This window comes from Lissotriton helveticus, chromosome 5_1, assembly GCF_964261635.1.
Source record: "Lissotriton helveticus chromosome 5_1, aLisHel1.1, whole genome shotgun sequence".
In the NCBI taxonomy this organism is placed as follows: domain Eukaryota; kingdom Metazoa; phylum Chordata; class Amphibia; order Caudata; family Salamandridae; genus Lissotriton; species Lissotriton helveticus.
In genome coordinates this window covers 2022969709-2022997425 of record NC_136065.1, presented here as the reverse complement: position 1 = coordinate 2022997425, position 27717 = coordinate 2022969709, and the positions used below count along the sequence as shown (strand labels likewise).

Sequence of the window (27717 nt, the reverse complement as noted above, 5' to 3'; positions counted from 1 at the left end):
CAACCCACCTTAGTGCCCAGACCCCCAATCTGACTAGCTATACTGTTGCATTTGTTCTCCATACTACAGCAAATCTACCAATGAGTAGACATCCTAGAACATGTAACTCAGATTCTCCCAGGAATCGCAGGAGCAAGAACACTCTTTCGGTCACTCACTCATACTTGTCCACAAGTTGAATAATCAGAGATACTGTATAGTTTTTTTTGTAAATCTTTTTATTAAACAAAGAAAACAAAAATACATAAATAAAAATACTCAGGTGAATGCCATCAATCCCAATGCACAGGTTACAGTATCATACAGAATGAAATGTACTACATTCAATATTTAGGGTCCATCGGATTCTTGAACTGCCTCATCCAGGCCTGGCATAGGCGGATCACAAATTTCTCCCCTATGACTATTCCATGCCCCCCAAATCTTACCCCACTTCCTCGGGCAACCCCGGGCCACGAAGACTGACTTTTCTCTAAACATACACCAGTCAAGGTCCTCCGCTCACTTGGTGACCCGGGGCGGCTGGCTGGCACCCCAAAGTTGAGCAATATTACGCTTAGCCACCATATATGTCAACATGACCCACTGCTTCTGATACACACTTAAATCGGATGGCTCCCAAACATTCAACAGACATCTCCAGGCCTCTGGCTTCACCTCCACTCCTAACACTTCTCCCAACTCAGCATGTATCCCGGCCCAGTATGTCTGAATCATGTCACAGTGCCACAATGTATGCATAAAGGTACCCTCCTCACCGCACTCCTGCCTACAAGCTCCACTCTCAGCCCGCCCCATTCGCACCAGGCGCGGCCCAGTTATATAAGACCTATGCAGGGTCTTCAGCTGCACCAATCGGAGCCGCATCTGTATGGCGACAACTTTGGGGGAGGCCACCGCTTCTGTCCAGTCCTCATCGTCCAACTCCAGTCCATCTGCACTCCACTGAGCTCTGACTTTCAACAATGGGTTCTCTGACTGGTTAACCAGTTTTCGATAAATTGGCGATATTGTTTTCTCCTGGATATGCCCATCCAGTACTCGGTCCTCCAGAGGGGACGCCTCCGGGAGACCCGTGCTCCTAGGGACATGCGCAGTAAGAGCATGCCTCACCTGCAAATAACGGAAGTACTCTTTCTGATGCCGTTTATATTGCTCCACAAGGGACTCAAACGTGTGAACCGAGCCCTTCCCCCACACATCTTTTATCCTAGTGATTCCAATGAGGTCCCATGTATCGAAACTTTAGTCTTCCACATGCTGCCCAACTTCTCAGAATTAAACAGGGGGCTGGCCAGAGTAAGTCTACCCTCCCACCCAAGACTTTTATTGGCCGCATGCCACACCCGTATTGCATGAACAGTCGGACCAGTCAGAGGAAATCTACCAGGTCTAGAATACAAGGCTCTATCAATCATACCTCCTGGGGCCTGGCCTCAGTCCATGGCGTAGCCCGGGTCCCCGGGAATCCCATACACTATATGGTTCACTGCGGCCAACTGAGAGGCCCAGTAGTACTTGCGCAAATCTGGCAGCCAGATCCCACCGTCATACCAAGGGAGGGTCAACTTGCCAAAAGCTATACGGGCGTTGCCACCCCCAGGAGCTGCCTCTGGAGTGCCTCAATCTCCCTAAAATACGTGGCCGGCACCGGGTCCATCGAATTCTGCAAAGCATACAAAAACAGAGGTAACACCATCATTTTAAACAAAACAGCCCTCCCGAGCAGAGAGAGAGGAAGGGACCTCCACCGTTCCACATCTGTCCTACACCTGCTAAACGGAGCAGCCAAATTACTCTCATACCTCAGCTTCGAATCAAGTGTAATATATATACCTAGGTACCGAGAGCCCGTCGTCTCAATCCGCACAGGACACGATTGCGGGATCACCGGCGGGTCACCCACCACCACAAACATCACCGACTTGGCCCAGTTAATGACCAATCCAGAGTATCTGCTAAAGATAGCCAACACATCCAGGAAAGTCCGAAAGGACTCCCTATGCCTAGTGAGGTAGAGCAACACATCATCGGCATATAGCGAAATCTTGTCTTCCCATTCGGGAGTCCACTGCAAACCCCGATCGACCTATCCCATCTCACCCATGCAGCCAGTGGCTCCATCACGAGTGCGAAAAGCTGCGGAGACAGTGGGCACCCCTGCCTGGTCCCCCTCTCTAACTGAAAATCACGGCACTTACAATTATTGACAATCACTCTAGCTAGGGTATTTGTGTATAACAAGCGCACCCAGCTGATAAAATCGCTTCCAAAGCCCAACTTCTCCAACACGGCAAATAAATACCGCCACTCCACCCTATCGAATGCCATCGAAGCATCCACTGAGACCAACACCGTCGGCTCATGTATTTTCGAGTCCCCCCCCCCCCGAGGACCCCCTGCAACCAGCGCAGATTCAATGCCGTATTCTGATGCGGCATAAAGCCAGATTGGTCCGGATGAATCAGAGACGTAATCACCTTGACCTGCCTGGTCTTGGGCTCCGCATTAAGGAGTGAAATGGGCCTATAGGAGGAGCAATGTGTCGTGGGTTTACCCGCCATATGAAGGACCACTACGTTAGCGACACATTGATCGTAAGGAAGCTCACCGCACTCCTTACTTTCCATAAACATGGCACGCAGATAGGGAGCCAGTTTATTCGCGTTCAACTTATATAGTTTGATAGGGATCCCGTTCGGACCAGTCGCCTTACCCGATTTTATCTGCCTAATCGCTTGGGCCAACTCGTCGTCCGTCAATGCGGAATCAAGGTAACTGCTATCTTCCTCATCAAACATGGCATAACGATATCCCTAAACATCTCACTGTATTCTGCCACCGTGAAGGCACTCCTGGCCGTATAAACTTTCTGGTAATAGTCAACGAACTCATCTGCCACTGCTTGCGGATCTGTGAGTATCCGTGACCCCGACCCCTCCAACTCCGGTACAAGCACGGAGGCCCGCTCCCCACGCTCAAGCCAAGCAATCAACTTTCTGGCCTTATCCCCGTGTTCATATATACGGCTCTGGACCGCCGCATGACTCGCCACTGCTCTATCCCTGACAAGTGTTCTATATTCCGCCTCTCGGAGACGCAACTGATGGAGGTCCCCGGTGTATGCGTCGTGGCTATCTTCTCTTCCAAGCGCGCGACTTACGCCTCCTTCTGAACCACTTCTGCCTGCGCTCTCTTTTTCTTCCCGGACACCAGGGACAATACTTCCCCCCTCGCCACGGTTTTATACGCCTTCCAAAGGATTAGAGGGGAATCCACCGAGCCCGTATTCTCCCGGAAATAGCGATCAGACATTTGGAAAATTTCTTTCTTAATAGCGGGGTCTTTCAACTGCCAAGCACTAAGTGGAGCTACCCTGCCAACCGCCGGCAGTTCCAGGTTAAGGTCCACCCACAACGGGGCGTGATCAGATATTCCTCTCCCAAGATAACGCGCCTCACGGATGTTAGGCATCATTGCCGCTGGAAGCAGCACGTAATCCAGCAGAGACAAGCTACAGTGAGCCGCCGAGACATGAGTATATTGCGTGGCTGTTGGGTTGCGCGTGCTCCAGCTGTCTATCAAACCCAGCGCTGCCAGAAAATCCGGCAACCATTTCTGCGATTGTCTAAGCAAACAGGGCGGGCTACAATCCATCTCGCCTTCCAACACTGAATTAAGGTCACCTCCAAACACCAAATCCCCAAGAGGCAGAGAGAGGAAGACATTGCCCAAATCACGAAAGGTCTCATTCTGCAGGCCGGGTGGCACGTACACTGACAGTAGAGTAACCGTCCGGCCCCCGACCTGCCCCGAAACACACGCATATCTGCCCCTCTGATCAATCCAAGTACCCTGTACCGACAACGGGAATGAGTTCTTAACCAGGATCCCAACACCCCTAGAACCAGTAGTGAACCCAGCGTGTGCCACTAACTTATACCCACCCATATGAAGTGCCAAACATCTATTGCCAATTAAGTGCGTCTCTTGCAGTAATACCACATCCGGAGAATGTCGCCTAATAAGCTGCCTTACCATCCCTTTCTTGATCTTAGCCCCCAGGCCGTTCACGTTCCAACTCAATACTTTCATCCCCGACACTCTGATATTACGTGTCTCCGTACCCATGCAAAACAATCCTCACAACAATGTCATCACCTGAGATCAAAAAATAAAACAAACCACACTCATCCTCCCACACATTCCACAACAACTCTCCTCCCCCTGCCCCCCACCCTGCGCCCTTGCACTCGGCCTTCGCCAAACCCCAACTTGCAGTGTGCCTGTCGCTCCATACTCTACCTAACCTACTATCTAAATATAGATCTGAGGAGCAGAACAGAGCCCCCATTTCCCAGCCCACCCCCGAGACGAACACCGGCTACAAATTCCAACCCAGGAAAGCGTATGCGCAACAAAATGCCCCGCCACCTCCCCAAACAATTAGCCGCACACCATAGTCCATGACCGCTAACCGAATCGCTGTTCCTGTAAGCCTTCTTCATCTTCGCCACTGCCCCCCTGCGGAACTGTCCGTGCAGGAAGGCCATCAACCCAGTCCGATGCCACCTCAGGATTATCGAAAAACCAGACCTTCCCCTGAGCCTCGACTCGGAGCTTGGCAAAGAACATCATAGCATATTTATATCCTTTGTCCCTGAGTCTCTGTTTAACTCCGAGAAAGCTTTGCCGCTGTCTCTGTACTTTCTGGGTAAAGTCCAGATAGAAGTTAAGGCTTGAATTTTCATACTTCAGAGGTCCCTCCGACCTGGAGGTCTGCAGGATAGCATCCCTGTCTCTGAAACTGAGGATCCTCGCGATCATCGGTCGAGGAGGGGCGCCCGGGCGCTGCCGCCCGCCTGGTACTCTGTGCACTCTTTCAACAGTGAAGAGTGTACCCAGACCTTTAGGTTTCAAGTGGTTAAGGATAACATCTTCAACAAACAGATCGGGGGACTGCCCCTTAGCCTTCTCTGGGACCCCTGTAATACACACATTGTTCCTCTGGGCCCTCCCTTCAAACTCTTCCAGCTGGCGACTCGCCACCTCACCGGCGGCCTTCAGGCTCCGCACCTCCTGCTGCAGTTCTGCCACATCGTCCGTCAGGCTCGCCGTTTTGATATCTAGCGACTTTACCTTCTCGCTCGTTTTTGTGAGGTCAGTCCGAATAAAATTGACTTCTATATACACCGTGTCCAGCTTGTGATCAAGCGACTCCATCTTTTGTCCGAGAGATGTTTTAACACTATCAATGGCTGCCATCACATCATGTAGCGTGAGTTCATTGGCAGGACCCGAGGCATCCGCCCCACCATCAAGCGTACGACCAGACCCTGTGGGTGAGCCCTTGGGCTGTGTATATCGATCCAACTTATTGGACTGCACATAACGGGACCCCCTGGTGGACTTGGTCTGAGGCTTCTTCGTTTCAGGCTTAGCCTCCATCGTGACTCCGGGAGTAGGATTGCCCATCCGCCAAGTCTCCGACTCTCCCCCAGCACCTCGGCCAGCTCCCAGGACGGTTCGTCTCGCCGATCTCTTCCTGTGGCGATCTTAGCACTCAGTCATGTGGACCCTTGCTGCCTCCAGCACTGATCCCGACTCCCAGACACTACCATCACAGCCAGGCCCATCATAGTCACATCTTCGATTTCAAAGTCACTGGGCCCTCAGCCGCTCCAGGCCACGATACGCCATGGCAACCTCCTTTGTCTAGGGACAGTCCGAACCCAGAACCAATTTCGCCCCGGGGGCACAGCGTCACTGTACCATATGGTCCCCACACGTCCAGAGCCGTCACAGTTGTCCACAGCCGTGTGCAGGCGCGGGGGGGGCCAGGCCAAGCCAACTGCGACCGGCAGGGGTCGGAAAGGCAACTTCCGGTGGATGGACCCGTTGTTGTTCAACTCCAGCCGGGGTCGAATCACACCCAAGACCCCGGTCACCTTACGGTCGTAGGCCTCAAACTTGCCGACCCCACAACTCTGCAGTCCAACGTCGGAGCCGGTCGCGAAACGTCACACTCGATACCGCTCCCGTTCTGCCAAACGATTCCGGATCACCGGCACAGGATTTCAATCGGGATATTCCCGGTGACGGCGGGGGTCTCGGGAGCCCCAAGCTCACGCGGCCATCTTGCACGCGCGCGAAGCTCCTCCCCGATACTGTATAGTTTAAAGTGTTTAAATGTATGAGCCAATACTAGCAGCAAAATGCATAAACACAAGATAGTAAACATTGTTACAATTCCATAGAAAATGAACGGGGATATCATTCTATAAAGATAGTGGGAAAAGGACTACCATGCTTTGCCACCCTCCCTGTGCTAGGAACTAGTTTATTATAGAAATTGAAGACATCTGGGCTTTGTCAGGGGGGACCCCATACCTCTAGGTTTAGGTGCAAACACAGCTCTACTCTCTGGAACGGTTTTCATGAAGAGCCCAACATGTATGCAATGCCATATTAAAAGCACTCGATTTTTAGTAGTGTGAAGTGTGTGTATTATGTCTAACATGCGGGGGACTGACCAAGGCAGATTAACAGGGGACATTGTTTTTCAACCTTGAACACGATTTGCAGACGAAACCCAGAGAGTACAGCAAGAAACGTGAAAGGAAGACGGTTCTCATGTGAACGATTACCAGCAGAGGATTTGCTAAAACAAAGTAATGTAGAAACGTGTGCAAAAGCGGCAACATGGCAGCCAAGCGCGCGCTAACATATGCTAACTTAGTAATGTCTGCAGTGAATCCCGTATCCTCACCACAGGGCCTAGTTAGATATCCAACAGGCCACAAGCATGGCGCCACGTGGCCCCAGCACCATGGGGATCTGCAGGTCTGACACCCCTGCACAGCATACAACAGCTAATGGTGTGGGGGACTCAGCGTGAGTATAAAGGGAGCCGGATGCAGCCCTGGTCTTTTCCCCCTACCTGCCAGCTCACCTCCTTACTTCAGAATCCTTGTGGCAGTCTCCTCTGTTTTTCGGCTTCTGACAGTGGCTTCATGGCACAGATCAGTATACCTTGTGTAGATTCAAGTCTATGTGGCCCGCTACATTGCTTTTTCAGCCGGCATGTTCTGGCTGGTTTCCCGCAATCTATCACTCACAGCAGGCCTCGGTCATCGGTGAGACTACATCTCCCACAGCTGCACAAGCCAGTCAGCTTGTTTTCTCGGCAGGCCGGCCTGCGTCCACACTTCCTCTAGAAGTGCTGCTCTTTTGTGCATAAGTTGTTTTCAGGCTGGGTCAGCTCACCAACACAGCATTGTGGGTCTCAGAGTGTGTATGCAGCCCCGATGCCAGGTCAGCAGGCCAAGTCTTGTTACAGCAGACTCGCAGCTTCCACCAGTGCCAGCTAGGCCTGCGCCATTGGCTCTGGCCCAGTGTCTCACAGCTGGCTCGTACAGGGTTCTAACTGTGCCCCCGGATCTAGGCAGTCCGGCCCCACATGGTGGTTTGTCTGGAATCTTGTGTTGTCCAAGATTATGGCAGATTGGTCCCTCGGTTGGCAGAGCCCACTCACGTTGCAGCATCTTGCAGCCAGCGAGACCACACCCCTATCAGAAGTAATCTTTGTTTCCCTTGAGGGCAACTTGACCTAAAGTCTATTCTGCATTGCCCTTGTGATGAATCATCTCCCCAAACACTGGTTCACTTCCTTTTTTTCTTTACATTTTATCAACCTTTTAGAGACAAACATTTAGTACTGGTTCCTAAAACATATAGTTTTTATCAATACAAACCTGTATTTTACTTTCTTCTTATACTGTCTGATCTGTTTGTGTGTTATTCTGTGGGAGTTGTTTGGAAAATGCTCTATGTTGGCATACAGCTACTGATTTCTAGCTCCCATTTATGCACCTGTGCACTTTATATCCCTTCTCTGAGATTCTTGTTAATTTGTTTGCTTTCAAGGCAGATGCATTAGGTTCAAGAGAGTGATTCTATGTTGGGTTTTCACTATTTACTGATCATTTCATGACATTTTAGGCTGTTTAGGAATTATACATGTGTGCATGTACACAATATATCTCCTCCACACCTTAAATCGTATCAGTCTGTTAGCATGCAAGCTAGAATAAATTATTTTAGGAGAGGTATTTTATTGTGTGTTCTTTGTTTGATGAGCATTTTATGTAATTGTTAGCATTAAGATTATCAATCAATCAATAAGCCAATAAATCAATCAATCAATCAATCAGTCATTTAGGATTAAATAATATAATCCCAAAAATGATGGCAGTTGAAGATGAGAGATAGATATACATGATAAAAATTATTTTCTTTTGAAAATGACAACCAAGAGCTAGAATGTTCGGAAGAGAGGTGCAATCAGAAATGGATGCGGTGATGACATATTTGGTTATTACAATAAGACATAAGATAGAAAGCATTGGTTTGATTCCCCCATCACAGTTTGTCTTCTTTTCTTTTTCTCTCTCAAAATGATCAGGAGTACTGGAATGCCCTAAAAAAGTTTTTTTTTACAGAATAGTGGGAAATAGATATGCTGGTAGTATAGGTGATTATTATGAGGACACAAAAGATAAAGATGCATGGTGATTGAAAAACAAAGACCAGAAGGATGCAGCAAACCAACAGGTGAGTTTAATGGCAAAAGAAAACAGTACAAATCACAAATCATGTACAGCAAACAAAACATGACCACCAAAAGCAGCAGAAGCTGCCATCCTCAAATGAAGACAGTAGTGGGAAACAAACGTGTGGGAAGAGGCCTATGCAGCAGCGTTTCAAATATCACACAACGAGGCACCCTTAAGAATGGCCCAGGATGAGAAACCCCCCTGATGGACCACCCCTGGACAGAAGTTGGAAGAGGACAGTGAACAGCCTAGTAGTGGACAAAGATGACCTGAGGCCCTCCCCAGAGAAACCATATGTAACAAACCAGGAATCCACCTGTCTAAAACCACTAGTATGATCCTCATCTTGCATTCTTGTGTCTTCGGTCTTTGTGGACTGTTCCTCCACTTCTAGCGGCGGTTCCCTATGGCGTCCCATACGCCTATTTTCAAATGATAGCTTGGACTGTTTTGCATCCGTTTCCCCGAACCTGCCAGGAGTTAGGATGTGGTTTCCGCGCAGACTCCAGTTGGGGGGCACGCATCAGCCTTATAGCCTGATGTGAATTTGCCAGTTTGTTACTGGCTTGCGCACAGCCCCTCTCCCCCATCCTGAGGGTAGTAACTGTATTGTAGGCCCATGTAGCAGCGTTTCAAATATCACACAACGAGGCACCCTTAAGAATGGTCCAGGATAAGAAACCCCTCTAGTGGACCACCCATGGACAGAAGACGGAAGAGGACAATGAGTAGCCTAGTAGATCAAGAGAGCTGCAAACTTCACCCATTGAATCAGAGTGGACAAAGATGACTTGAGGCCCTCCCCAGAGAAACCATATGTAACAAACCAGGAATCTACCTGTCTCAAACCACTAGTATGATCCAGTTAGATGCGAATGACCCTCAACACATCCACATCCTAGGACAAAAATCACTTTGGACAGGAAAAATGCTAAAAAAAAGGGAGAAATCCATGAAAGTACCAATATCACCAACTCTATGACACAAAAAAATGTCCAGCAAAAAAAGAACCATATCAGAAAGGAACTTAAGGTTTATGGCAATCAGGGGTACAAACGGAGTACCAGTCCAAGCATGAAGCACCAAGGGAAGATCCAAAGCAGGAACCGGGGGGTAGGAAACAGGACGCTGAATCTTAAAACTCCCCAACAGGCAAGACACCAAAGGAGAGACAAAACCTGCATCAGAACCCCAGCAGGAAAGAATGGCTGCCCGTTGGGTATGGACAGTGGAGACAGCCAGAGCCATGCCAAAACTCTCCCTCAAAAAATCCAACACTCTGAGAGGATCATAGGAAGAAGAAGACAGACCATTCCCCTGACACAAGGAAGCAAAGTTCATCCGATGTTGACGCAAGAACTCAGGGTCGAAGGCCTGTGAGACAACTGGATCCTCTGATCCAACTCAAGCAAACAACCCTGGCTCAACAAATCCAACCTCTCAAGTGCCAGATCCTGAGCAGGAGGTCAAGGGGAGATGACGTGCTGAGAAGAGGAGCACATGCTAGAGATGGGACCAGAGTAAACTGACAATGGGGACATACCACTAAATCCAGAAGAAGGGGAAACCAGGACCGCCTAATCCAACCAAATCTTCCTGAGAGCCAGGGTAATCATGGGAAAAGCAGAAAAGGTGAACAGGAGCCCCTGGGACCACAAAACGTTTGAATTGCTGGTTTTAGTGGTATACATTAATTGTTAAAAACAAATCTCCCCTTCATTTTGGTGAATTAGTGCATCAATTCTTTAATGCCTCTACTACAGCTGTTCTTGTGTCCTTTTTTAAAGTTGCTGGCTCTGGCCTTGTCTGTTCTTTTCCAATAGTTTTTAGAATAATACCAGCTTTTATGCATTCCTTTTTGTGTATTAAGAGGATTTCAGCTGCTGGTATTTCTTATTTTTGGCATTCTCATCCTATTTCTGCTTCACCACAATGAAAATTCCTTTAGAAGGCCCTCTGGAACTAGAACTCCTCCAACACTATCATGAGCGTATGCTTTAGAATTTTGAAATATGTTTAATGAAGGAGCTGGATCTTGACTTGTGCCTAACATTCCAGCCTCTGTGGTTTACCTGCCTACAACCCATATTCCACTGCCTCTGTTGCCCCTTTGAATATGAACTGGATACTTGCAGACACCCACTTCCTTGGCCATTTATTTTATTACTGTCCCTTGGGTTTGCAAGTTCCACACAAAGCAAGGTGTGAACCACTCACCTGAAGAAATATGTGCATCGGCCCTTGTATCATGGAATACAGCTATACAAACACAGATGCAGGTTGCCTGGTAATTATTTCAGCATCGACTGGAAATGAGGATCATGTCTGTTATTCAGAACTTTTGACTGGGGTCGTTGATCAATCATGTTTTGTTGACTCAGACTCCTTTTTTGAGTCCCTGGCCTTTGAATTGGTAAGTTACTCAATGGTTTCCTCAGAAGCACTATTATTTGATTATTTTTTCAAATTGACAATTCTTTTTGATCTTTAGAACATTATTTTTACAAGTTATCTTTTGAGTTTGTTTATCTTTGTAGTTGCATTCATATGATTTAGTACTTTCTATTGCACCATTACCAAACGGAGGGTGTTGTGTGTTTCTTGCATAGACCATTGTCGTTTTTCCTATGTTGGCCTGGTAGTGCCTGCTGCAGGCAACTCTTATTTTTGCACATGTTACTACATAGCGTGCTTGTTATTCTGCTAGTTTCACACAGAACCAGCATGTTTTTGTGTTTTATTCCTTTCCTGGGATTTAGTCTGAATACAGTAGAAAAGGTCAAACAACAATGCCCCTTGTTATTCTATCTGGTAAGACATTAGCTCTGAGATATAACAAGAGAATGGAGCTGCTGTTTGTGAACACATGTCTTCTAAATGTAATCATTTAGCTTCAGTAGAAAGTGGGTAGGCTAATCTGTCAAATAACATGACAGGGATTTTTTGACATCTGGTCTGATAATTATGCTAATGATATTTTTGGTAGGCTATTGTTTTCTAATTGAGGCACGAATACTGCATCTTAGAGCACGGTAGTTTAAATAAATATTATAAACTTCCCTTGTGTCTCCTATTTATCTTATTGTGGACAAATAAGAGTGAGAGAAAGCAAAAGGTTGTGTCCTGTTACAGCGATCCCTAAAATGGCTGAGATGTTGTGTTTGGGGTGCCAACTCACTTGTTTTTCTGGAAAGGTTAGGAGGGAAGGTTAGTCACTATAGCTAGACGTACTTTGGCTCATAAATACTGAGGTGGTATGGTGAATCAGTCCCTACATGCTGATGTTCTATGGTCCAGAAGCTTAATTCTGTTACTAAGCAGAATCCTGCAACAATTTCAGCTGATTCAGCAGATTTAGCTGGATGGGACACTTATATGTAGATAATAAATATATATACATCTACATTCTGAATCCGGCTTGTATAATATGGCACCTTCTTCACTTCCTTATTCATGAACATCTATTCCTTAGGGGTTCGTTCGTGACGTTCTCATGCCTGACTTTGATGTCAATACTGGCATTCCTAACACCTTCAAGGTATAAATATACCTTCACTTGCTATGGCAAGGCATGGTGCAGTTTGGCTACTTACTTGCACGATGCGGATCACCACAGCAAGTCCCGAAGGAAGTCAAGTCCCCAACTAACGCACTGACCAGACGCTGTCATTCTCCTCTCCGAGAATCCAGCTCCAGTGTTTCTGACTCCCCTTGCGGGTTGTTAGAGATCGAGTCCCGGCAAAGAGATACCAACCTCTCTCATTCTAAGGTTTGGAGCGGATTACAACCTAGAGAAACATTTGGCAACTCTTGGCATAACTAAACCAGACTAAAACAGCACCTACTTCTTCCCTCATACTAGACTTAGGTTAGGTACACTGGGGTAGGATTATTTTAGAAGCACCAGATGAGTATTTTAGCCTATGTTATTTATGTATGTATTTTAATGAATATATGTCATAGCTACAAGACATGCTATTACAGTATTATTTTATCTTACTGCTAACGCTGTAAAATTTATACTTCGCATTCTGTCTTACGATTGTAGCAGTTCATATCTCTTGCATGAGAAATAACACTGTTCAATAAACCCTTTTTATTGAAACGCCCGTCTCCCTATTTCTGTGCAACACTCTGTAGAAATGAAGCATGCGCGATTTACTGAGTGAAATGGTTATCTATTGCTTCCACGACTCTAAGATTATTCCGTCTCTAAGAGAAACAAAGTTGTCATGTTTATGCGGTTGTCAGAAACTAATCCCTTCTTGTTCATTCGAGAACGTTTCTAGTGACCTCTGTGTTAGCTGGCACACACACAATTAAGTTTAATATACTCGATAGAGACATACTGACCTCAGTCCTATGTCAAATCTATAGTGTATATAATTCCAATGCGCAGAGCCTATCAGGGATATAGGAACTACACTACAATATGTGGCGACGCAAGTGACAATGTGAGATCAGCGAAGATGCGCAAGGTGACAAACATTTGTGAAATATGTACAGTGAAGACTTTGTGGTTCAAAAAGAATTATTTACAATATTAGGGTATGTAATAACTGCGCGATTTGATTGAACCACAAGGGGGTTTAGTGCCATTATTTATGTGAGGTGTCGACGAAGTTTCGATCCTAATCAGTCAGGTTCCTCTTCAGGACTGGGTAGCTGGGAGGACAGAGCAGTGGGTCAGGCTGGTTGTGAAGAAAGGGGGTAGAGGCCGGTCCAGGCGGGGCACAGCGGGCAACGTCTGCTTTAGCTGGTGGCTGGGGGGCGGTGGACACAGTCCCGTGTCCACAGGTCAGGTGTGAATGCTGTACACATGGGGCGATGTCAGGCGTGAAGGCTCCTGAGGATGTGGGGTGTCCTTGACGAGGAGGTCCTGCAGAGTCAGTAAGTAAGAACTATAAGTGGTTGGGTGGCGGGCTCAATATGGACGGTTTGGGCAAACCAGTCTGCACCCGGGGAGGTGTGATAGTTGTTTTTGATAGGAATCCAAAACGGCGGGCAAGGGTCTGCTGAGAACAGTCTCAAATGGTCCTGGGCGTGGGAACGATAAACCGGTCACAATGGAGTCAATCCAGTTGGTGGGGTAACGCTCAGATCAGCGTACGGCCACCACAGTTGTGTGCCTAACTTACTCCCTTAATGATACCAATTGAGATGTTGTTGTTTATTTTTGCATACCTACCCAGATCTCAACTTGGTTTATGGGTTATACTTCTGTTGTCTTTAAAGGCTTACTTAAGAGCGCAATGGATACGCAGTGGTGATGGGAGCAGTAGTTGCTGAGTGGCATGAGCAGCACGACTTCCTCCTTACCCCTTCCGTCTGTGACAAGCGGCAACACGCACCACGTTACGATGATGTGCTTAAGAGCGCGCCGGATATTCAGTGGTGATAGGAGCAGTAGTTTCCCAGAGGGTTTGAGCAGCAGAGCTTCCTCCTTGCCCCTTCCCTCTGTGACAAGCGGCTACGCAACAGTCCAACTTATAGTATATATTTGAACAAGTTTAAACAAGTTTAAACAAGAGAGACGCAGGAGCAAAAATTACAATTGTTTCAAAGAATTTATACAGTTAGAAACTTAAAACAAAAGTTTACTTATTAAATTCTGACATAAATCCTTATGCTTATGGGAGCAATCCCCTCAAACTAAAGGGACATGTTATTTGCTTGATAGAATATATGCAATACTAGGTTGATGCAAAAGTATACATTTGACAAAAGGGAAACAGTAATTTGAACTGGATACAACTGAGAGACATGGGACTTATACTTGATCCTAAAAATGATCTTTCAAATTTGTTAAAAGGGAAATTTATATTGCATTGTATTGACGTGCACAAAACTATAGAGTGTGGGTTTATCAGGGATACAAAGTCAAAGTTCCTTAAAGTCTTTTTTTTAAAGACTGGGTTGCATGACATACTTTATGTAGAGAATATGTTTGGTTGGTAAAGCCTGACCAATGTGTGGGAAAGTGATAAATGTCCCAGTTGCTGTGGAAGATGAAATGTGGTTAGAACTTGAAAAACTTAAAAATAAGGGAGGAACTGAAGAAGTTCAAAGAATAGAGTGGTTAGCGCCTGTGGTAATAGTCATAAAAGGAAATGGATGTTTATGTTTATGTATAGACCTCAGAGAGCTTAATAAATGTTTGGTCACGGATAGATATACTTTGCCTAATATTACAGACATGATCATGTTGCTTGATGGTGCAAAAGTATTTTCCACCACAGACCTCACTTCAGCGTACCAACAATCCACATATTACACTTGAGGAAGGGTCAAGTGACATTAAAGCATTCATCACTCTATTTGGAACCTTCAGATATGCAAGGTTACCATGTGGGTTGGTGTCCGTTGCGTCTGTTTTTCAGAGATCTTTGTAGAAGGTACTCAGGGACTTCAAAGGACTGAGGATACATTAAGATGATATTCTTTAAAAAAAAAAAATTAAGTCCTTATTTCACCACTAGCAAGTGCAAATTATCCCCCACAGCCCATTCTTGAACTGAGCGCCCCGGGCCGGAGTTCTTGCTTTCGCCTGGGGCCAGCCCGGCCTGCCCTTTTATACCGAGGCATGGTGTAATCATAGGACCTTTCACGGCTTTAAGCTATCCTCATTGCTATTCCCCATTCTATAAAAGGTTCCCAGACCGTAATATTTACATTATGTGTCATTGCAGATTCTAACCGTGTGATTCTCAATGTTGCTTGAAGCCAGTTTTCATAGAGTGGAGGGCTAGCATCCTTCCAGATCTTACAGATTTCTCTTCGAGCAATTAGTATAAAACAAAAAAATAAAGCAACTTGTGTCTCCCTTAATCCGCTAATAAGGTCCGCATCCATGCCAAACATAACTCTAGCTATGTTCAGGCTTAATTTTACTTTAAAAATACTCTCCATAGCCTGCTCCACTCTACCCCAGAAGGGACCCACTGCCGGACAATCATAAAAAATATGGATATCATCTGCCTCAGTAAGTCTGCATCTTGGACAGGGAGGAGACGGACTTACGAACTTCGCTACTTTTTTGGGGGTGTAATAAAGCCTGTTTATAGTATAGTAATGATTTTTTTTAAGAGAAGCAGACCTGACATATTTATAAAGTAATTGAAGAGATGTATCATATAAAATGACTGATACTGCCTCAAGCCTAGAAGAGCTCCAGACACGATCTAGTGGGGGAGACTATAATTCCTCTGCCTCCAGCATTTTCCTGTACCAGAGTCCAACTTCCTTCTTCCTAGGCCCCGGGGATAGGAGAGCACATTCGATTTCCCAGTTACCACCGATGTTCTCTTTCCCGGCGGAGAACCAGGAACAGAGTTGGATGTATTTAAATCTGGAGAAGGAGTCCCCAATCTTAGATCTCAAAACCCCCCAGGGGAGGACCCCTTCTGATGTTACTAGGTCAGACCAAATTCTTATTCCTGCTCTCCTGATGGGAAGGTACAGTCTGTCTCTAAGGCATGGGGGCAGACACGGAGATTCCCAAATTGGGGAACAATCTGAATAGTATTTTATGCCCCACCTTCCTTTGACTCTATTCCATACAGAAAGAGCTAGTTCTAATGCTTTGAGGGGTACCTTTTTGTAAAACTTTACTGCTCCAAATGTATACAAAAACCCAGACCCGCCTCCCTCTTGATCCACCATTGTATTCAAAATCTGACCCCCAGTTAGAATCGTCAAGGCTTGAAAGAAGACTTCGGATGTTTTTCAGCTGGAAAGATAAAGCATACCAATGAATATCTGGAAGAGCAAGTCCCTTCTTTTCAACTTTTTCCAAAAAAGCCTAGAATTTTTATTAGCCCAAATGAAGCTGCCGATTTTTCCCTGGATACTCGCCAAAGTTTTATTAGGAAAAATCAGGGGTATCGAATTAAACAAGTAGGTTAATTTGGGAAGAATTACCATCTTCATCAAGTTAACTCGGCCATAGATTGTCAGGGGGAGGTTCTGCCATCTAGAGAAGAGGTGGTCGATATCCTTACCTATCTTCTTTGTATTAGCTTGAACTATACTAGTAAGATCCGATGTTATGATTATGCCCAGATATCTAAACTGGCTGCTTCGAGCACCCTCCCGGTTATCAACCCCCCAGCACATTATTTCAGTTTTCAAGTTGTTAATTAGGTATCCCGAGTGGAGGCCAAAATCAGTCATTATCTTCTCTACTCTAGGGAACACCTCCGCCGGATTGCTGGTATAAACCAGAAGATCATCAGCATATAGAGCCAGCTTACAACTGTTATCCTTGACTCTAAAAGGTGTAATTGACTCATCAATCCGTAATGCCTGTGCCAAGGGCTCAATATAAAAGTCAAACAGGAGGGGTGAGATGGGGCACCCCTGCTACCCCTCTTTATACTAAAGCTTGTTGTCAGAAGACCATTCAATAGTATCACAGCGGAGGGGCCCTCATAGCACCCTCTCATTGTTTGAGTGAAGGTCCTACCAAAGCCCATAACGTTAATAACATTCCACAAGAATCCAAAGTTGACACGGTCGAAGGCCTTCGCCGCGTCATATGCGGCAACCGCCAAGGGCTCCGACCGTGCCACTGCTAGATCTATACTGCCGATCAACTTCAGGGACAGCTCATGAATGTACCTTCCAGGTACAAAGCCCTTCTGGTCCTGGCTAATAAGTTGTGGGGCCAGTTTAGCCAGTCTCCCTGCCAAAACACCGGTAAAGATCTTATAGTCAGCGTTTAGCAGGGAGATAGGCCTATAGGAATCTGCATTGAGGGGATCTTTCCCTGGCTTTAATATGAGTACAATGATGGACTCCTTCCACGATGCTGGTCCCTACCCTTCAAACTATAAACAGAGTTGAACATCTCACATAGCCTTGGCACCAGGCTATCTTGGAAGACTTTATATACTTCGCCGCTGCTTTGTTGTTTTTTATTTTTTGAATATGATCCCTGATTTCTTCCTCCGTGAAGGGGCTATTGTGCATGGTTCGACCTTCATCGGTCAGGCTAGGCAGGGCCTTACTCTCCAGCCACCGTAGGGTGTTCTCAGGGCTTGGAGACGGTTCTTCCTCATAAAGTTTAGAGAACATGGAGAGCAAATGCTCTTACATATCCTTCTGGTGGCAAGATATATTTCCCTGGTCATCTAGCATTAGCCTATCTATATTATTCCTCACCTGGTCCGCTCTGATCTTACTTTCCAGGATTTCCCCAGCCCTTTCTCCATACTCATAATTTTCCATAGCATGTACATCCCCTTGGGCCTTTATTTTTAAATCTAAGAGCCCTCTGTATTCTGATCGGAGGAGTTCCAACTCCCTTAAGACCAGTGGTAGATTTTGTGGGTGAGCTCCCAATCTAGCATTCTCTAGCGAGGCTATTTTATTTTCCAGAATCTTAAATTTACTCACCTCCTCCTTATTTTTCGAGCAGATCAGACTATGGAGAAGACCTCTAGTATGAGCTTTCCAGGCATCCCAGACATATTTGGGGAGAGTAGAGCCAATATTATCGGAGAAATAATTAGCTATAGATGTTCCGACAGTAGTGACTATCTCTTGATTATTTAGTGCCGCCCTTTTTAGAGTCCACCTGGGTGATGTTGTAGTTCTGGCCCTTCCAATTAGGACCGAGAACATAATAGGTGCATGATCGGATATGAAGGTAGGGAGTATTCTTATATCCTCCAAGGCTTCTAGACATGACCTATCAACCAGAATGTAGTCCAATCTTGACGCGTGGCCATGTTTTTGCTAAAATATGTGAAGCCGGGTACAGTCCCCCCCTTAACCTTCCAGGCATCTGTTAAACCAAGCTCATGCATTATATTGACCATGGCACGCCACGATCGCGGTACAGCAGCATGCTGAGAGTAGTTAGAGCGATATTGCCGAGGGTCGAGCAGGACATTAAAGTCCCCCCCTATAATAATAGGTGAAATGACCTCCACCAGGTTGGACTGTACTTTATGTAGATGGTGAGGGTCATCTATATTCGGCCCATAGTAAGAAGCAATTGTCTGCACAGTTCCACCAAAATCTACCTGTGCCATAACCCACCTTCCTGATTGGTCGGTTTATATTGACTTGATGGAACCCCCTACCCCTGTCTTTATCAAAATTGCAACCCCCTTATTTGCGACCGACTGCCCTGAACAGCAAAAAACCCCAATCCATCTGAGTTTCCCAAAAAACTCATTGCCCTCACTGAGACTTAAATGGGTTTCTTGGAGGAGAACTATTTTGGCCATTAAGATGATATTCTAGTGTTTAGAAGATATGTAGAAGAGCATGATTGGTTGGTAAAACAGGTCATAGAAAAACCTAAGCTCTCCAATCTCACTGCAAGGTTAGAAAAAGTTAAATTCAGGAGGAATCAATTAACTGCTTAGATCAGATTACTTAAAGTAAGGTGTAACCCCCAAAGAGGATCTAGTTAATTCCATACACAATTTGAAATCACCATCACCAACAGTGAAAAGTTAATGCAATTTTTGGTATGGCAGAATACTACAGAATATGCTCAATAATGAGAACATTTCTAAAGGAAGGAACATAATTTGTTTGGGATTCTGCATGTGAATAAGAGTTCAAGGAAGGGGTGGAAAGACTGAGTCTAAAAACCTAATCTAAAGAACTTTGTCACTAAGGAAAATTCTATTCTTATGAAAGATGCAAGTCTTAAATAATTAGGAACAGTTTTACAAGTTGAACAAGACTCAGAAGGTACCATTTTATTTTTGTCGAGAAGATTGAAAGGTTCAGAAAAACCATATTAAGCCATAGAAAGAGAGAAACCTTTAGTATTCTGGGCTCAGAAAAGGGAATATTTTTTAGAGGGTAGTAAATTTGAAATTGGTACTGACCACAAAACATTGTATGAAATATTCTTTTTAAAAATTGATCCTGTTTCAAGTAAGATTACTAAAAGGGTAGTCACTCTTCAGGAGTAAGATTTTGAGATAAAATACCGTCCTGGAGTTGATAACAACTTAGTAGACCCAAATTTCTGATAAGGAAGCTCTTGATAAGGATTTTGAAGAAAATGACAAATACTTTGATCAGGAAATGGTCTGTGAAGATGGTACAGACATTGTGTCAGAAGAAAGATGGAGATCTGAACAAGGCTTTACAGGAGGTTTTGCAGTTTCTTAAAACAAGATAGGGTGGTAACAATACGAAAAACAAAATAACAAAAATATTCTTGAGGGAGTACAGGATGAGTTATCAGAAAGTCAAGGACTGTTATTTTTAGAAACCAGGCTTGTAGCGGAACCAGATTTGTTCCTCCTTTTGCTACGAGGGAAGAAATAATATCACTCTTGTACTTCTATGACAGAAAAAGCATTGAACCAATCCCCAGGAGACTGGCTCTTTAAGACCTCAGAAAAGTAGATGTAGGGTGTCCCTCTATGTTTTCTTCATGACTGAGATGATAATGCGAGCAATTTTTACAATTGCATGGAAGTTTGTTTTCCTTTTATGTTTTGGCCATTAGGCGATACCGCCTAAACCACTGGTTGAATATCAGTGGTTTAAATTTAGCCTGGTGAAGTAATCAGTTTCTAAAATTTGCATTGCTTTGCTATAGCCACCCTTTGCATTTGGTGATGAGTCAAAGATTTTTTATTTTAAGGTGTTGACTTATTTTCAAAAACCCTCCCTCCAAGCTAACTACAAAATAAACCTTGAGCACTAACCTTTAGTTTTATTTTCTTTCAAGGGGTGCTTCTTCAATGGTGGTTTTGGCTTTCTTGCACCTGTGAAACAGAGAAAAAGAGGAGAACTACTTATGATATGACTCCTGTGCCTTCTTTTTCGAACAATAAAAGAGCATATAAGAAAGAGAACAATAGACTCCAGACTCCTATATCGTGAAAGTCTAAGTTTAATAGAAGTTGCTGCCAGCCCCCAGGTGACAAACCCTTTCCTTTGTCACTTTTGCATGCCCAAAGTTCGGAAAGAAAAGAGACATTAATACATTTACAAATATTTATTGAAAAGATCTAATCCTTGTAAGTAAAACATGAACTGCGATAATTAGACTTATAAGGTACATCAGTGTTATAACCATTAGAATGGTGAAAAACACAAACAATTCAACCATGTTAATTGTTCCTAATTTTATTCCTATCAATTAATAGTAATCTTACACTAGTGAGGGCGTTACGGTATTACCCTTCTGCCAGACACAATTGGAATGATCGAACTCCATACCTTGGAGTAATGTCTCGAAAGCCTGCCTCAGTGTATCATCGAATGCACTCCCTCTGAGTGTGTAAGCCTGAACACATCTTGCGCTGCTATCTTCCTTCTTAGAATGAATGTGGGGGATCACAGGGCTGTATCTCATTCGCAGGTCTCTGCAACATTCATGATAACTCTGGTGATATATGTCTCACCGAATTCAAAACAGACACCGCTTAAAGAATAAGATGCCAGCCTTATTTCATTCTGCTAGCGATGCAGAAATTCATGTTTACATAATCTGGAAATATAGAGTTGTCTCCTACGAACACATAATGAAGCTAGGACATCTTGTTCTACTGTGTGTCCCCCTGGAATAGTGCAGACTACAGAACAACAAGGTGTATCAAAATGTAATGTGTGCATGCCCTATTGTGTTAGTGAAAAACTTGTTCAAACCACTATCCTAAAAAGATGCTAAGTTAAAAAGGAAAATTAAAGTGAAGACTGGGTAAAATTCCTATAACAGTGTTTTGACTAAAATATGTAATTGTCTTCACTTGCAGAAGCTGCAATGGTATCATGGAGGCACACCGTTGTAGCTGACATGTTTTTATTGTTTTCTGTTATAGAGGAAAATAATTATTACGTGATAACACATTTTATCTCCATGTTGTTTAGTCCTGTTGGTACTTTAAAGTCCGCAAGATAAGTTAAAATCAGCCGTCATGGTGCCAAGGGCTCTCTCCTCCCCACCACCTGATTGGTCACCTACCTGGGGGCAGGTGCTCCCTGGTTATGGGACTGTTGTCAGTGCCAAATTGCCTTGGTTACTGGATCAATGGGTAGGCCTGAAAGCCTCAATCCACTTGCACTCATGCCAAGGTGAGTCCGCCGCGCATATTGGTGCAGTACCCCCTGGTCGAGCCTCTTTGAAAGGCCAGCATCTGTGTAGCAAGCCTTATGATTGAATGAACAGGCTCCTGTCAAAGGCCTCTTCTGTGTCCAGGAGGATTATAGCCATCCTCTCTCCTGTGACCTCTGCTATATCGAATAAGGCTATGGCACGCCTGATATGATCGGTGGTGCCTCTTCCAGGTATAAAACCATGTTGCCATGATGAGACCAAATGGGATATGATTCTACCTAACTGAGTTGCTAACATTTTGGAATATAACCTAGGACAATTCATTTCGAATCTTTCAAATTGTTGTTGCCAACTCAGCACTAGTCTCTGCCAACTTTACGGTACTGTTATGGATGATCCTTCCAACCACCTAGCAAGTGGACTACGTTCAAGCCTTCAAGCCATTGATCTCAAACAAAAGGGCTTTCTCCCCACACATAATAAGGGCCATCTCCTTGACCACATTTTTAGTAATTTAGATAACCTGAGCACTGGGACCCCTACCCAACTCCCCTGGACAGATCACCTGTTAATTCCTTTAACATGGGCTACCACCCCATCCCCGCCCGCCCAAACAACTACGACGTTATGGGGAAGAAAGTGGCCTAGACTTCCCTCAAATAAATGGAAGGAAGTCCTAGAAGACTCAAAATCCTCTGGAGCCTCTAATCCCAATCAGGCCAGCAATAATTTTAATAGCTGGATCCAAAACTCTCTCGATGTCGTTCTTCCCAAAGAACCTATTCAACATAAAAACAGGCAAAAACAATGCCCCATGGTTCTCTTCCAAACTAAGGGACTCAAAACAATCCTGCTGAAGATTAGAAAGGAGCTGGCGTCAAAACTTCTCACCAAGCAGGAAGGAAGAATATAGGAAGGCAATTAGGCAGTATAAAGCTGTTATAAAATCAGCCCAAGCACACTTCTACGAGGCAAAGATCAATACAGCTGCAAATTCACCCAGAGAAATCCTCCATTTAGCTAAATCACTTGTCGCCCCTCCCCCCCCAAAATCACCTTCACCAGAAGGAGCACTCACACGCTGTATTAACTTAGCGACCTTATTCTATCAAAAGATCCAAACAATCTACTCATCTTTTCCCACCTCAACGCCCAAGGCATGGGTAGCCATGACAGGTAGTTCCACGTCTCCACCCAATTGCACGTTAGAACAGTTCTGCCTTCTAGACACTGACTCCCTGGATCAGGTAATCTCCAAAGTGACCTCAGGCTCCCCAATGGATCCCGCCACTCCACAATACCTCACTTCAGTCATCGACTCTATCCGCCCAGTTGTCCTTGATGTCTTGAACTCCTCGATCAGCTCCGGTAAAGTTCAGACACCGTGGAAGTGTGCGATGGTTAGGGCTCTTTTAAAGAAACCCAATTCAGACCAGACCAATCTGTCCAACTATCGCCCAATCTCTCTTCTCCCATGGTTGAGCAAACTGCTGGAGAAACCCATTGGTTGATTACTTGGAATCCAACAACCGGCTAGATGTTTCCCAGACAGGTTTCCACCCTCAGCAAGGGACGGAAACAGCACTGCTGGCGGTGACGGAGGAGGCAAGGAGGCTGTTGGATCAGGGAGGAATGGCTGCTATCATCCTCCTGGACCTCAGCGCCGCGTTCGATACGGTCAATCATACCATCTTGGCCAACCATCTAAGTGACATGGGAGTATCGGGCGTGCCACTGACCTGGCTCCTATCTTTCCTCAGAGACCGTTATTTTCAGGTCTTTGAGGGAGATGTGGTATCCTCCAGGTTACCTCTTAGCTGTGGGGTTCCACAGGGCTCTGCCCTGAGCCCCACGCATTTTAATGTCTACATGAGTCCTTTTTGGCGGGGATTGTCCATCCATTATCTACCATTCTCTTAACATCTCTCTGTATTCTTCCATTTTTTCTGTACTTTCATTTACCCTGTGAATCGCTCCCCCTTCTCGCGCCAGGATACTATTTTAGTAATAGAGCGCGCTACAAAAGTCTTTATATCATATCATATCATTCGGCATTAAAATCATCATCTACGCAGACGACACTCAGCTAGTGGTATCTTTAAATCGCGCTGAAGGGTCGTCTAGCGCCCTGGGCTCTTGCCTACAGGCGGTGGCCGAGTGGTTGGAACTCTCATGCCTCAGACTCAACAGGAACAAGACCAAAATCATGATGTTGGGAAATTCAGCGCCCTCTGTCCCCCTATGGCTGGATTGTCAAGGTCCTGCTCCACCCCCTAAGACTCAGATAAAAAGCCTCGGCATGTGGCTCGACAGCTCCCTTGATTTCACCCATCAAGCAACCAAGCTCTCGGCCTCTTGCTATGGACTGATGAGAGTGCTACGTAAAATCATCCCCTTCCTCCCATTCCAGGCGAGAAGGATTATGGTTCAGGCCTTTATACTCTCTCGCCTGGACTATGGGAATGTCCTATATCTCGGAGCCCCTCAGGCCACGATTAATAAACTACAAGTAACACAAAACTGCGCAGCACGGCTGCTCTTTCAGACCCATCGCTGGCAGTATGTAAAACCTGCCTTAAGCAAACTCCACTGGCTCCCGATCTCAGCCAGGATACAATTTAAAGCAATGTGTATGGCCCACAAAGCCATCTGGAAGACCGGCTCGGCGATCATGCACCCCCTAGTCACCCCTTATCTTCCCCACAGAACCCTGCACTCAAGCTCTCTGTGCCTGGCAACCACCAAGAAGATATGTAAAGAGAGATGGGGCGGACACTCCTTCTCGTATAATGACGCAAGGATGTGGAATTCTCTCCCCCTAGCCCTTCGAGAGAACAACAATCTTATGGCCTTCAGAAAGCTTCTAAAAACCCATCTGTACAGAACGCGCCCACGGGATTTGCGGCCTGACCTTCTCTGCCATTCTGTCTACCAGCGCTGGGAGGCCTGAGGGTAGCCATGCGCTATAGAAATAGAACTTCATTCATTCATTCATTCAACTTGCCATCTGCATTTATAAGGGATATGGGCAGATAGGACGCAGGGTTATCTGAAGGCTTATCCTTTTTTAAGAAGATAGCCATGTTGCTCCCCACCAGGATTCTGGAGGGACCCCGACATATTGTATACCTAAGAGCAAATCCAGAAGTAGGGGGCTAACTCTGCCTATATTACCTTGAGTTTGGAGCATGTAGAACTTCCTCCATTGTTTTATCCCCTTTAAACTCCTGTCTTGTCTCCTCTTCGACCCGTCGTCAGTCCCTCATGATTCTTTCAATTTCGTTGAAAGGTAAAGGAGTAAGATTTTAATAAAAGCTTTCAAAAACTTTAATAATGTCTTTTAAAGTTGTGACATAGTGTCCGTCCTGCCCTATAATCCCCGGGATATTATTCCTAGCAAGTTTCTGCCTTGTGTGGAGCGCTAGCAGGTTGCCTACTGACTCTCTGAACTCATAGCTCTCATTCTTATGCGCTTAAAATCCTGCAGCGCTCCTCCTACTATATTAGCTACTGATTTCAGCTTTAGCGATCACTACTTTTTGCCGTAATGCTAATTCAGTCGCTTCTTGATTCTGCCTGATTGCTAAAGTGTGCTCCTTTTCTAATGCCCCCCAGCCTTTCAATCAAACCCTTAATTTCATCCCTTTGTTGTTTTCTGGTCTTTCCTACAAAGCTCAAAGTTTCAGCCCGTAATTCAGCCTTGAAGCTATCCCAAACCATGCCACGTGATGAGTTATATCGGTTTGCCTCAAAAGTACTGTACCCCCCGTTGCCTGATGTGTTGGATATACAGATTAGTAATTTTCTATCGAATGTCCACGTGGACAGGACTCGAACTGTCGCTTGATTTGCAAAATTTATGATTAACGGATTGTGCACAGAGAGTAACTTAGGTCGGTTCTTAATTCCTGCTGCGGCAAGCATAGAGGAAGAGACCAGAAAATAGTCCAACCTGACATACTTTTCATGAGCAAAAGACAGACAATTGATGGACGGAATGCAGACCAAATCAAAACATTCACCCCCATTCATGAGATCTGCGTTGTATCCATCATTCTTTTGCTCACTATACCACCCCTGTTTAGAACTGGCGATATACAAATCAGACTCGACCCTGTGCCTCATGCGAACAGTCCAGACCGAACTGCCAAGCCAGGTCCTCCCTGGACCGGAAACAAGCATCCTACGACCGGTTTCGGGGTTTCACCCCTCATCAGCCAGGATAGCTTAAATCCAGTGGCACAGTAAGTGCCACTGGTACAGCTAGCCTGGCTGAGGGGTGTTACATCCTGGGACCAGTTTCAGGGTAACACCCCTCAGCCAGGCTAGCTTGTATCCAGTGGCAAAGTGAGCAAGGGATCCATGTCTGGGCATACCCTGCCCACTTAGGACGAACAAAGCAAGCACAAGGAGATGATGGACGGAGCACTGAAACTTTTCAAACACTCACCCCCAGTCACAAATCTGGGTTGAACTGAGTATATATATTGGGGCCCAGAACTTTAGAACTTGCTTGGCTCAAGGAACCTGCCAAGAAGAAGAGCTAGAAAAACTGATGGTAGGAGTACTGCCCCTTTGCTGTGTTGTTGCTTTGCAGGGTTGGCCTTCAGTTGATTCTTCTGCCTTGGGCAGTGAAAGGACTTGACTGAACTTTCTTCCCTTGTTGCTGCTTATCTCGAAGGGCTTGAAATAAAGCCTGCCTCCTGTTCACAAAGTCTCAGGGACAACAACGACTTCACTTACCTCTGGGTACCACCTCTGGAACCATGGGTTTCAGTTGCCAAAGAGGGGGAAAAGAGCTGACAAAGTCACAGACACTGCTGCTTGCACCATACCCTGTGGGGACTGCACTCCACACCTCCTAGCCTCACTTCCCCACCCTGGTCTCACCGACGACCGGGCACCATCTGTCCCACACTGCAGTCTGGGCTGACCTACACGAGATCCCATCAACCGGCACTGCCACTTGCACTGTGACCAGTCACCACCACTCTGCACCACAGCCCTGGTCTCACTGACGCTGCTGGATGACTGTCACCAGGCTTCTGTCTGTACCGCAGCTTGAGGGCACTGCACGCAGCACCGCTACGTTTTACATCGCAACCACAATGGTTGAAACAGCACTAACGCTGGTCCGCACCGATGAGGTCAGCCAGAACTCTTGGATTCTGTTGTTTTCAGCACCGCAGTAGCACCGGATGGAGCTACCAGCTTTAAGGAACTACATTTTAAAGTTAATCTTGCGAAGTGTATATTGTTGATTACTTTATGTCTTTCATTATTTAGGTCTTGTTCACACAGATAAATTGTGGTTATTTGTATAAAACTGGTGTAGTGTCCTTTTGTAGTGTTTTCATTGTATTACTGTATGTTTTATGCCAATGCTTCAGACACTGCCTCTGAGATAAGCCTGACTGCTCATGCCAAGCTACCAAGTGGGTGAGAAGGGGTTATTTCAGTAGTGTATCCCTCTGATCCTGACTAGAAGGAAGGGTCCCAATTTGAACAAAGGTGCAAATCATTGCCACCCAGAGACCCCCATTTCTAACAGTATTTTGAACTCGATACAACAGAGAGACATGGGACTTAGGCTTGATCCCAAATCTGTTAAAGGAAAATGTTCTATTGCAAAGCATTGATGTGCATTGAACTCTAGAGAGTGGGTTTCTCAGGGATATAAAGTCAGAATTCCTTAAAGTTTTTAAAAAAATACCGGGCTGCTTGAAGAACTTTATGAACAGAATATGTTTGGTTGACAATGTGTGTGGGAAAGTGAGAAATGTCCCAGTTGCTGTGGGAAAAAGAAATTAGGTTAGAACTAGAAAAACCGGAGAATGATGGAGTCATTGAAGAAGTTCAAGTAATATAGTGGTTAACATCTGTGGTAATGGATAGAAAAGGTAATGGAGTTACATTTGTGTGTAGACCTCAAAGAGCTTAATAAATATGTGATCATGGATAGATGTGATTTGCCTTACATTACAGACATACCCACATTTCCTAATGGTGAGTAAGTATTTTCCACCATAGACCTCATGTCAGCATACCACCATATTACACTTG

General features: G+C 45.4%; 1 protein-coding gene across 1 annotated transcript in view; it reads right to left on the bottom strand.

The window, feature by feature from the left end:
- LOC144752849 (uncharacterized) overlaps positions 1-26422 on the bottom strand; it is a 785061-nt gene extending 758639 nt beyond the window's left edge. The window contains exons 1-2 of the mRNA XM_078640687.1: positions 26398-26422; positions 20300-20359 (exon numbers count right to left, since the gene is read on the bottom strand). Of these exons, the coding sequence (XP_078496813.1) occupies positions 20300-20359; positions 26398-26422 (85 nt within the window). The remainder of the gene's footprint in view (positions 1-20299; positions 20360-26397) is intronic.
- Between the last annotated feature and the right edge of the window lie 1295 nt (positions 26423-27717).